General features: G+C 54.9%; 3 protein-coding genes across 3 annotated transcripts; all 3 read right to left on the bottom strand.

Moving 5' to 3' along the window:
* Positions 1-821: 821 nt before the first annotated feature.
* MAM_00565 (beta-lactamase family protein) lies at positions 822-4,606 on the bottom strand (the record flags this gene model as incomplete). Its single annotated transcript, XM_040819364.1, has 6 exons — positions 822-1,729; positions 1,804-2,318; positions 2,662-3,513; positions 3,587-3,842; positions 3,901-4,023; positions 4,096-4,606. The coding sequence occupies 6 exons, from the start codon at positions 4,604-4,606 to the stop codon at positions 822-824; spliced, it is 3,165 nt and encodes a 1,054-aa protein (XP_040682629.1).
* A 783-nt stretch (positions 4,607-5,389) lies between these two features.
* Positions 5,390-6,595, bottom strand: MAM_00564 (Aldo/keto reductase; the record flags this gene model as incomplete). The annotated part of the gene is made up of 1 exon (XM_040819363.1): positions 5,390-6,595. The coding sequence occupies one exon, from the start codon at positions 6,593-6,595 to the stop codon at positions 5,390-5,392; it is 1,206 nt and encodes a 401-aa protein (XP_040682628.1).
* Positions 6,596-7,532: 937 nt separating this feature from the next.
* MAM_00563 (Sugar/inositol transporter) lies at positions 7,533-9,282 on the bottom strand (the record flags this gene model as incomplete). Its single annotated transcript, XM_040819362.1, has 2 exons — positions 7,533-8,705; positions 8,791-9,282. The coding sequence occupies 2 exons, from the start codon at positions 9,280-9,282 to the stop codon at positions 7,533-7,535; spliced, it is 1,665 nt and encodes a 554-aa protein (XP_040682627.1).
* Positions 9,283-11,729: the final 2,447 nt, after the last annotated feature.

Genomic DNA, 11,729 nt, shown 5'->3' with positions numbered 1-11,729 from the left:
TCTCCTGAATATGTACGTGTTCTCGTTACCAGTATTCGGCCTACCATCTACTAATACCTGCCATCAGTGCGATTGGTGCATCTCGCGTGGCCGCGGTTTATCACGACAGTAAGACCCTGCGATACTCTAGGCGTGTGACCATGGGGTGAGGAATTCGCAGCTGATTAGTATCAGAGACTCCAAGTCAGGTGCTCGTTTGCACCTTGCCTCGAATGGCATCCCTCTCAGTCTCGCCCGACGTAGGATTCGAGACGCGCTGACCAGGCCGCTTCTCTGAGAAAAGAAAGGAAGGGTAGGGACAGCTGCTGGCAGCCGGAGCACCAGCAACAAACAGTTCTTTCTGTGCCGGCCTCGTCTAGAGAATTTCTGGACATGATGAAGCCATCAACACACGTAATGTGTGTGATGTTACGACCGAAATGATCAGTATCAATTTGAGACAAAATCTCCCCCATCAGATAGCGACTCCATACTCGACTCTAATGAAGATATTGCCAATGTTTAAGTTGTTCTGAGCCAAGATCCCTCTCATTTCAACGAGTTCCGTCACGTCGTGGGACTCTCTTGTCTGCTGCTGAAAAATTGGCGAATCCTGACTTGACGTAGCATCTATTGAGGGTGAAACCGCCGGGGGGCATGGCATGCCGAGAGGAACTAGCCGAAAGTCGACTTCATGTCACTGCCGACGCAGCCCGACGCAGCTCAACCGAGCTCAACCGCAAGCCTGGTACCGGCGCCAAACGCGTCATGTCCCTCGATAGGGGGAGCACAGGGCTGTCGCTGGGGACTGGCGAATCGTACGGCATCATGGTGACTGTTTTTCAGGTGAAGTTGAGGCCAGCGGCAAATTTACGTGCCACCAAAGATGAGCCAAGTTCCTCGTATTCCTTCTTTGTGACGACAAGCTTCTCAATGTTTGGATGGCTGGCCAGATTGGCAGCCCCAAACCAAGTGCTGGTAATGGGATCGGCAGGTCTTGCAACGCGCACGACACAGTCATCCGGTACTCGCTGCACGACCTCCTTCTGAAGACGCTGGATGAAGCCATCAAACAAGGTATTGCCCCCCACAACAACAATATTTGCCAGCAGACCGGGCCACAATCCCAGGGGAAGTTGTTGTATGGATTGCTGGATCAAGTCCGCCAGCCCTGGTTGACGCATGCCCATATCTAACGGATTGAATATGAGCTCCGGTACGGCAAACCGCTCGTTTCGCAGCGTCAAGACATCTTCATCCGTCTGGCCGGCCGCGGCCAGTTTTCTCGCCCTTGTATGCCTCGTGGGATCGTAGTCGCGCATCGACCCCCTAGTGCGGGTGTGAAAATCCGGCAAGACGTAGTCTTTGACGATGCCAGCCCCGGACACGTACGACGGTCGTTTCTCGCCCCTCGTGCCCTTCCACGTCTTCTCCAGGTCCGACTTGAAGTCTAGCGTCACGTAGCATGCCGCCTCCTTCATTTCGTTGACGATGCACGTCTCGTTGCGCATGTCGAAATGCCGGAGGGATAGGAGACGAGCCAGGTAGTTGGTGAGAAGCTTGCCGCCAACGTCGAGTCGTCGAACTGCCGAGTGCAGCGGCTGCCCGCGGAGCAAGGGCGAGACGGTCGTATGGGAGTATCCGGAGTCCACCACCAACATGACTTCGGCGGGGACGTTTGCTGCCGTCGGGGTCTCCTTTGGCGTCCGGAAAAGGTTTTGCACGTCGTGGTAAGCATTGAAGGTCGAGTCTATCACCTCCCTCCCGTCAGAAAAAATCGAGCGATGGGCCGGCGTTTTGGGGCGAGACTCGCGCCACACTTACTAATTCCTCGGTAGTAGCTAGCGAATCCGTACTCCTCGAAGACGACCTGGTCGCAATTCGTCTGCAACGCTGGCAGTCCGTTGGGGGGCTCTGAGAGGATTAGACGAGTCTCGGCGGGATCGCACTTGGTTGCAGCATTGTCGAATATCTCCTGGTCCCAAATCTCCTTTTGGGCCTCCCAGTTCACGATGAAGCCTCTCTCGACCGGCCGTCGAAACTGCAGCTCGCCAAAGTCGCGGCACTTGGCGATTTCGGATCCAAGGTAGACCTTTCGTGATCGGTCGCGCGCGATGCAGTTGGGGACGACTCTGGGCTCACTGACGTGCCCGTTGGCTACGATGCCGGCCTTGAACGTGTACGCGCCGTTGTCTACGATGAGCGTGTTCGTGGGCCGCGCGGGAAGTGTAGGCTTGGCTTTCCGCCCGCCCGCCATGAAGCCTGGATGCCAATGTGTAGCCGCGGATGTTGTGTTGTGTGATGGTGTGCGAGCTCCAAGTTGCGTTTGTCGGAAGTACCTGGGTACTTGTCAAAATGCTTGTGGGGGCAAGTTGCAGCGAACGGACGGACCGAGGGACGGACCGAGAGACGTACCGACCAAACTTCTCCTCAAGAGGAATTGATTACTCAGAACATTATAACTACCTGGCCAAATTCACTCTTGCGCATACCAAGAGTCCACGTGAAAAAGTTGACAACGAGCGCCGCGAGGGACATTTTAACTAATCAACCAACTACCAACTATTCTGACAAACTACCCGGCAACTGCGTAGTTTATCTGTCACACTAAAAAATACACATTTTTTGTGTGTTGGTACCCTTTATATGCTACGCGACGTTATCCTCGCCACGCCGACTTACCTGGGTCTCAGGATTCCCGATCGAAGAAAGGGCATCTCAAAACCAACAACATCCTGACGAGAGTCCTTGTAGAAGACGACCCTGTCAAGAGGCTCTTTCCCGTAATGTATCCAATCCCCAAGAGTCCACTGCAAACAGTTTTCGTAGCCCAAGTTGAAACCAGGCATATCAGACGGAATGGGCTCGCCAAACTCGGGCCACATACGCCAAACCTCAGCAGTGACGTTGTTGCCGTCCATCTGAGCTGTTTGCGACAGGTCCGTGGGGAACAGTCGCATTGTAGAGCCGAAAGCCGCCGCATATTGCCCCACGGCCAATCCCCAGATCTTCTTGATGCCAGCTACTATGTCTTTCCCGCCATGGCGAATTTCGGAAACGACGAGGGAATCATCGTCCAGCAGAAAAGCCGCTTTCACGGCCTTGCTTTGTGGTATGGTCCCGTCAGACTTGAAAGTGCGGGCGTATTGCTTCTCAGCCTGGTCCCTTGAGGCCTCGTCTGCCGCTGGCACGAAGATGGCGAGAAGTGCGTCAGAGAGGACCGTGGAGGCCCCTGTATTGCCTGCAGACAGCATAATGAGCCCCATGCCATACTCGTCTACTACATTCAGTTGACTGCTGTAGAGTTGCGCGGCGCCACCTTTGCCGGCCACGACGACTGGGTGTGGGTGCGCCGGCGTGAGATTGAGAGGCCGAAAGAACTCCCAGGGCATACCGACTGCACTGTATGCTCCGGTCCAGTCCGCCGGCTTCAACCATTGCCTTGTTTGTGACGGTGTAGGATCGAGGGTTCGTGTGAGGAGGGCGTAGGTGAACCTGGAGAGGTCGGCCACCGACGACACCAAGCCGCCTCCACTGCGTCCAAGATGGCCAGACGGTCAGTGTCGAGAGGTCGGAACGACGGTTAGTCTCTAGGGCTGTCACCTACGGAGCATTGTATGCGTAGTCCACACCCCAGGAGCTATCTCCCGGGGGAATCACAGCCTGGTCATCGTCTCCGGGGGAGGGAAGAGTATTCCGCATGCCAAGCGGCTTGGTCACAATGTCGGCCACCAGGTCGGTGTAGTTCTTCCCAATGGCTTCCTGGAGTGCCAGGACAAAAATTGCAAAGGCCACGTTTGAGTAAGCTGGGCGCTCCATGGGCGCCGTGACCGGATATTGGGACGTCATGCCGTCGAGGAGCTCTGCAAGACACAGGTTTAGCCCGGGAACATGCCGCATATCTGTAGGCGTCATGCCTACCATTCACAGAGCAGCCTTTGTTAAGACCGATAACACCGCATGATGGGTAATCCGAGTCCTTGAGTGGCGGGAATCCGGACTGAACAAAGCGTTCTCTCAGATAGTAATACTCTGAGAATCCGTCTAGGAGTCGTCAGCATAGTCACAAGTTACAACACCCCCCGCGGCATCACTTGCTGCTCGCGGAATACGGACTGTTCGTAGGTGCACCGCTCAGCTGTGAGCCAAGCATGCGCAATGTGACATGTTTCCAATGAGTCTTGGACCTGGAGCTGTTCAGTTCTGGAATAAAGTCGGTAACAGGCCGATCGAGGTCGACCCCAGCCTTGAGGAGGATGTAGTCAGAGATGACCTTGCTCACAGAACCAATGAGGTACTGCGAGTCACGGGTGACGTTTTTCGTACCACGATTATTCTTCTCAGCCCGGTGGTGATACTCCCAGACGGGGACGCCGGCGCTCTTCTGGTCCGTGGACACAACGGCCAGAGAAAACGAAACATTCTCAACGGGCCACCCTGCTTTTACGACGCCCCTGACAGCATCGTTCAGCGTCTTTGCGAGGCTTGCCCCCGCTGATTTTACTATGGGCGAGTCGCTGAGGTTCGGTTTGGGTAGAACCCGTCCCTCCGGCCGGCAGTTGAGGGCTGCCGAGGTCGGTCCAGCTAGGGACATGAGCAAAACGTATAATCGAGCGTAGACATTCATCGTGGGTATCCTTTGCGTGCCTGGGTGGATGTTGAGGACTCATACCGGCAGTTGAAATTTGCGTGGCTGCAATTTTCGAGGCCCTTTATACACGGTTTCGGGGCATCACGTCATCTTTGAGTCACGCAGCGCTCACGCCAAGCGTTGATGTAATGATGCCTTTGAGCGTCCAAACTCGTCAAGACGAAATACGAGCCATGTCTTGGCACCAGAAACGACGCCCAGAACGTGATTCGGTGTACTTTGACCTCCGGCTCGCAAAGGTTTACATGCCGCTCTGGTGTTCTTGCGGGCCACATCGCCGCCACTATGACGAGCAGTTTTGTACTTGCGTATGCGTTCTGAACTTCCGCATGTGGGTCTTGCAGGGAAAGGTCGAATGCGAGATACGAGGCGGCTCAGGGCTGGTGAGGTGCCACGCTAACCTGGCGGAGGAATATCGAGGAATCCGATTGCCTCGATGGTGTTTACTGCTACGTCCGCGGAACATGTGCCGGCGTCATCGGCGGGCTGCAAACCCTGGAACAAAGCCCATCAAGTCATGCATGGCAAAGGATAGCAATCAAGTCAAGTCCGTTTCAAGAGGTGCGATCCAGGGCCGTCAAGGCGAGTTCGTCTTCGTCTCTCGGGGACGAGTTTCTTATTGCTCCTGCGGAGCCGCACTGGTGTGCTGGCTGGAAACTCGGCGGCTATGAACAGCTGGCTCCCGATTCCTCCTGAAGGATAAACGCAAAAGGACAATCTATACTCTACATGCCAGAAATGCGTACTGGATGAATGCCGTTAAATTTTGGCGTTTTCTAAAAAGTTCTTGGGTATCAACCCCCACCGCTGCGCGACTGCGTCGATGGGAACGACGCCTTTCGCCTGTCTCATGTTCGTAAAAGCCTCTCCGCCGCTCTGCCACGAATAGTCTTTCCACGATCCCAACTTTGGCCACATCTGCTGCGTGACTATACGGTTAATTCTGTCTCTCCTCTCCGCCGCACGTTCATCCCCTGGGCTCGCAAGTCCAACAGCACTCTTCCAGAGGGCCCACGTCTCCTCCAGTTCGTCCACGTTGGAAACGCCCATCACAGTGACACCAATAGGAGCTGGTGAGCCATTTTCGTCCATCCTTGGCTCTGATGAGAGCTCGGGCGGATAAGCGACCGAGCCGAATTGGCTACCAACACGGGACCAATTTTCCAGGGCCCATCGAATGGCAATCTCTTCGATACGCTCTCCCAGCTTGCTTGCAACCGACGTCAGGCTGAAGCACGCGTCTCGTAAGCCTGGCGGCGCCGGGTGCCAGGAGGCCATGGGTCCACCGTCAGCTCCTCTGGTGGTGATCAAGCCCATTGCTAGCATGCTAGCATTCGGGATACAGTCGACGCCAGCCTTCTTGAATCGTTCAAGGATATCCGGCCGTCCCAGCTGAGTATTTTGAATAGAATAATTCGCGTACGACATGACGGCATCCAAGGGCTCCCCAGTCTGTTCCAAGACCATCTCGGCTAGCGACACCAAAACTTGGACAGGATAACCGCTGATTCCTACGTAACGGACCAAGCCTTGGTCTCGCAACCGTCGCAGCTCCTTGACGGCCTCCAGGACCTCCGGCGGAGACACGAATTCCGCATCGTGGGCATAGACGAGGTCCAGGTAGGGCGTGCTCAACCGCTCAAGACTGCGACAAACGCTGTACCGAATCCATGGCGGCGAATAGTCGAATTCGTTGCTCGCAATTCGGCCAGCCTTGGTAATGAGAAAATAGCCATCCCGATCTGGCGGAGGTGTCAATGCTCGAAGCGCATCGCCGAGCAGCACTTCGGACGGCCCATAATACGGCGAGGTGTCAAAGGCGGTGATGTGGTGTTGAAGCGCCTTGCGAACAATGTCGTTGTAGGGCATTTGCGAAGGGTCGTCGTTGTATTGGTAGTTGAAGGTGGCCGTCCCCAAAATGAGAGGAGGCAGGACCTGCGAGAGCGACTTGTCATGTTGCGCCATGGTCGTGGGCCTCGTGGCGAGGTTGGTGACGCAGGTGATGCCGAGAACCGAGAATGAATAGCCGAGCCGGTGAATTATGACATGGCTCCAATAGCCTGTGCAAGCCTCACAGAGCGAGAAGCAGGTACGGAGAAGTAATAAAAGTGCTCAAACTGTCAACAAAGCGTCGTCAATCGACGCAGGGAAATTGTGTCGGTACCACGGAAAGCAAAAAAGCCCCGCCGGCGGACCGTCGATGAAGTTCCGGGCCGGTGGGGGTCACGGCTGGCTTATGTAACCTGAACCCCGCCCCAAGTTCCAACCCATCGTCTCGCGGATGTACGACGAAAACGACGAGTGAACGATGTGAGTCTAACCCAACACCCCAACACCACCAAGGACCTGATTACTTCGTCTGCTGTGCTTGGCACAACCATTCGTTGTCGTCAACCTGCATTGAACACTTCACCAGCCAACACCCCAGTGCCGTCTAGTACCAACCAACAGCCGCACGTGCAGCACGTGCTGCCCGTTGTCAATCCAGTCTGGTGTTTTCTCGACAGCCAAGCTGTCATCTGCCCGTGGATTCGCGAACAGCCGCTAACATGATATCGATTGCATCTTCTTCTTTCTTGTTTCTTGAGCTCGTCAAATCACCTGGACACTCATCGGGTTCCTGATGACCAGGTACCGTTACAGAACAGGACCAAGGCCAGTGCCCCGGATAACCAAACGTTCCGCGAGGGCAGCCTCACATCGCGATTTATTTGAGAAACCTCGCCTGAAACGGTATACTTTGTATCAGATGGATATATACGGTACGGCCTACGACACGGATATACATTTGCTTCCCCGCCCATTGACCTGAAGGCTCATGATCCACTAGCTTTGCCACCATGCCGCCTCCATCCTCTCAATTATTATATTGAACAGCAACTTGCGACAATCATCTGCGCTTTTATACCTGCTGCGCAGTAGGCTTCTCCATGTAGTCGCCAGCCCCGATGGTGCTGGCAAAGGTTCTGGTGGGCTTCCACTTGGCGGACTGTCGGGGAGTAGTCTCCTCCATCATCTTGTCGACCTGCTCGAGTGACAGACCCTTAGTCTCGGGGATCAAGAAGTAGGCATAGACAAAGGCGCAAGTGCAAAGACCGCCCCAGATGAAGAAGACGGATGACTTCAAGTTGCCACGATCCTCGCCCACCATGTAGGGGGTAATGACGGCAATAATAGTATTCCACAGCCAGTTGGAAGCAGTGGAGAGGCCAACACCACGAGATCGAATAGGGAGAGGAAAGATCTCGCCAATGACGATCCAGGCACCAGGACCCCAGGTGGAGGCGAACCAGAAGATGAAGATGGCGATGAAGGCAATTTGGGCGTTGACGGCGGCAATGTTGTCGGCAATGCTGTTCGCGGGGTTTGCGGGATCACGGTGAGTGCGGTTGAAACCGACGGTGACACCAATGATGGCGACGAGGAACTGGCAGATGAGCATACCAAGAGCGCCGTAGATGAGGATGGTGCGACGACCAAATCTCTCGACAGTCCAGAAAGACAGAGGAGTTGAGCACACGTTGACAAGCGTGAAGATTAGTGAGATGAGGAAAGTGTCGCTGATGGCACCGGTAGACTGAAGGAAAGGAGTCGAGTAGTAGAAGATGAAGTTGACACCAGTCCACTGCTGCATCATTTGCAGGGAAGTACCCAAGATGGTTCGACGCAAATTGGATTTGGCACTCCAGAGGCTGCCCTTGAAGCAGTTGGCCCAAGATCCGAACCAGGTGGTGGAGGGAATGAGGGCGCGCTCGTATTCTTCGTTGGCAATAATTTCGGCAACCTCAGTCTGGACATATTCAGAGTTCTCGGGCTGGCCACGAACGCGGGACAAGGAGTTTATGGCCTTCTGAATCTGGCCCTTCTTGACGTAGTAGCGAGGGGAGTCGGGGAGGAACAAAAGACCGATACCCAGGATCAGGGCCCAAGGGAACTGGATAGCGATTGGCACGCGATAGGCACCGGTGTTGCCATAGTTCTGGGTGGCATACACTACGATGGAGGCCAACATGATACCGATGGTGATGCAGAATTGGTACCCAGCGACGAGAGCACCCCGAACTTTGCGAGGACACTGCCACGGGGCGTGAGTTAGCATTGCTCAGAGACGAGGGCGCCGAGGAAGCGAATCATCAAAACTACAAGCCCATTTTACTTACAATCTCGGACATGTACAAGATAACGATGGCGGACTCGAAACCAACACCGAGACCAGCGACGACACGGCCAGCGACGATGGGGCCGAGAGCATTCTCAGGGCTAGTAATCATCTGAATGACAACACCGAGGGCGTAGATGACGCAGCCAGCGATGACAGTCCACTTTCTGCCGATCCAGTCGGCCATGTCACCAGCAATCAGAGCACCGAAGAAGGTTCCGCAAGACAGGATGGACACGATCAGGGAGGACCTGGATTCAGAAATCTTATCAAAGCCGGGACCCTCGACGGCTTCGATGAAGATCTTGGAGCCCAAGACACCATTGATGTACCCGGAATCGTAACCGAAGAAGATACCACCGAAGGAGGCGAAGGCGCAAAGAAGATAGGCCTTCCAGGTCACGGGGGCCTCGATATGCTCAACATCTGGGGCAGTGTGGAGGGTGACGGAGGCCTGTCGGCCCTCCCGCGCCTTTTCGACACTGACGGGCATTGTTGCTCGTGTCGACAGTTGGTCGATACTTGGTGATGGCTCAACAAGTCTCAGTGTCTTGGATGTCGAAAGGGAAAATCGAAAGGCAAGACAAGATGTGGGGCAGGGAAGAAGACAGTCCGTCGGACAATGGATGGATGGCACGAGGAGCAAGACAGAGAGGAGAGGCTGGTCAACGGGAGGGGTGAAGACGACTTTTTATCCCACGAGCCAGCGGAGCATTCGATCAAACATTGGCAAGGGTGTCAATGTTGCATCCCGTCCATCGTCCATCGTCGTTAGTGGCATCTGCGCCGCGTGAGAGTCCCACACGTGTGGTATATGTACGGGGCGCAATTTTGAGAATGAGACGCGCAGAAGGCTTGCAGGAGTGGCGCTCCCACAGCCGATGCGTAGTGCATTACGGAGTGAGTACCTATACTTTCTTAGGCTCTGGGTCAAGGAGTCAGGACTCGGGGCTCAAGGAGCAGCGAGACGCAGGCCAGGGGCTGCGAACCTGTAACCCGGCCATGGGCGAGGTGGCTAGTCCCGACTCAGGCGCTTGCGACTGACAGTGGACTCCGTGTTCGACATGGAAGCGAAAGGCGCGTGTCCGGGGAACCGGCGTGTAGATTTGCGGGGCTCGACCGGCCTGAGCTGCGAGGTAAGACCGATGATGGTGGGCCACTGGTGGCAGATGGAGGCTGCGGCCCACATGGACCAGCAAGAAGCGCCGAGAAGGGCCGGCGGTTGGTTCTTTTTTGCTCAAGCGGCCAATTGAACAGTCACGCAGCACCGAATGGCCGGGGCTGGTTTTGACTTTTGCTGGGCCTCGGCGAGGCTGTACGGAGCAAGTCGAGAAACGCACTAGCACTCCTCCTCGCCCCCTCGTCCGTGTGGCCCAGACTAGTACTATGTACTTGTTAGGCACGTCGACCCCATTGGCCTGATCCCCCGCCAAGCATCTGGAACACCAAGAAATGAGGGGACCGACGAGCTGATGCCCCAGCATCTCCAACCTGCGCCCCCAAATCCCCGTGGGAAAGCGCAAAATGGAAGGGTGGGAGAATGGCAGACTGGAACATTCGACCGTCAATTCTTCGCAGCTCCATGACGCAGGATTTCGCATGTTTTGTTGTTCGTCCGCCCCGGTATGACGTATCGGGTCCACCATGAGCATCGCAACAACGATGACCCTCCTACACGATGTTTCTTTCTTTCATTCTGTCATTCTTTCTTCCTTTCCTTCCTTCCTCCCCGGCGGACCTGTATGCTCGTCCGACGGACTGTCCAGACTGCTACTAACTAACCCAACAGCAGTCATACGATGGCTGTGAAGGGAATGGTGTGGGATTAGTGCACCGCCATTGCGATGGCTTCATGCTCGCTGCCAAGCACCACAAGGGCATGAGCTTGTCAATAACGCTAGGACGCTTGCGGCCATGGCATGCATGACATCGTGGGCAGAAATAGAGAGTCACGAGACCCCAGTGGATTCATTTCTGACGCCGTGGAGACGCATCTTTCAACGGCACCCCAGAAAGTGGGCAAAGACCGGTTGACAAGGCAGCCAGGGTTTATTCTTCACCTGCCTATTGCACGACAAACACAAAGCGACCAACTCGTTACGCTGTGGGCCGTGCTCAGATGAAAACATCTGCAGAATGCGGTGCATCAAATGATGCCCCTACACATACGGACTTCATGCGGAGTATTCCGTACAATTAACAATACGTATACGAGACACAACACAGCCAGCCTCCAGAATGCAGCAAGCCCCCCCTGATCAAACAACAACAACAACAACAACAAGAGCCAACACGGCCCACACTCGACGCGGGGACAAAGGCCGCAGGCCGCAGGGCAGCACCATGGCCTTGCCAGGGGAAGCTCGGGCACGAGTATCATAGCATGGCTGTGGGATAGTAGTAGTATTGTTGTGACGCTTTTTTGTTTCTTTACGCTGCCGGAACATTGAACCAGCCTGGCGAGTAACGATACATAGTAACCAAAACCAAAACCAAAGGAAAGGGCCCGAATTTGGAGAATGGGAGGGAGCTAGCGAATTTGGGCAACTTTTTTCCAGAAGCATCCCACCAACACCCGATCTTAACCCTAACCCTAGCCCAGGGCTTTGTGGTGGGGCTGTCCGCTAGCGCGTTGATGCATCTCCGCGTCTATTCCATCTCAGTACTTGGTACTCGGCAAGTAGACCTTCAAGAGTGTTCATCCAAGGCTCTGGTGCTCCGCAGACATGATGCATCTTGAACAAGGTTTGAGGCCATCGAAGCGATCGATCCGTCTATGCATCAACGTGTATGTATCTATGTATATGTATAATACAGGGTCTCAACCCGTCTACTCACGGTTCCCGCCATCTTGACCTGGTCGTGCACGCGCGACGGCCAAAGTTGGGGCATCTGACCCACTCACGCATCTCGACGCGTAAAAAAAAAAAAAAAAAAAGT

The sequence above is a fragment of the Metarhizium album genome (genome assembly GCF_000804445.1).
Source record: "Metarhizium album ARSEF 1941 chromosome Unknown scaffold_1, whole genome shotgun sequence".
Classification (NCBI taxonomy): Eukaryota; Fungi; Ascomycota; class Sordariomycetes; order Hypocreales; family Clavicipitaceae; genus Metarhizium; species Metarhizium album.
The sequence above is the reverse complement of the archived record's forward strand: the minus strand, read 5'-3'. Positions and strand labels throughout refer to the sequence as shown.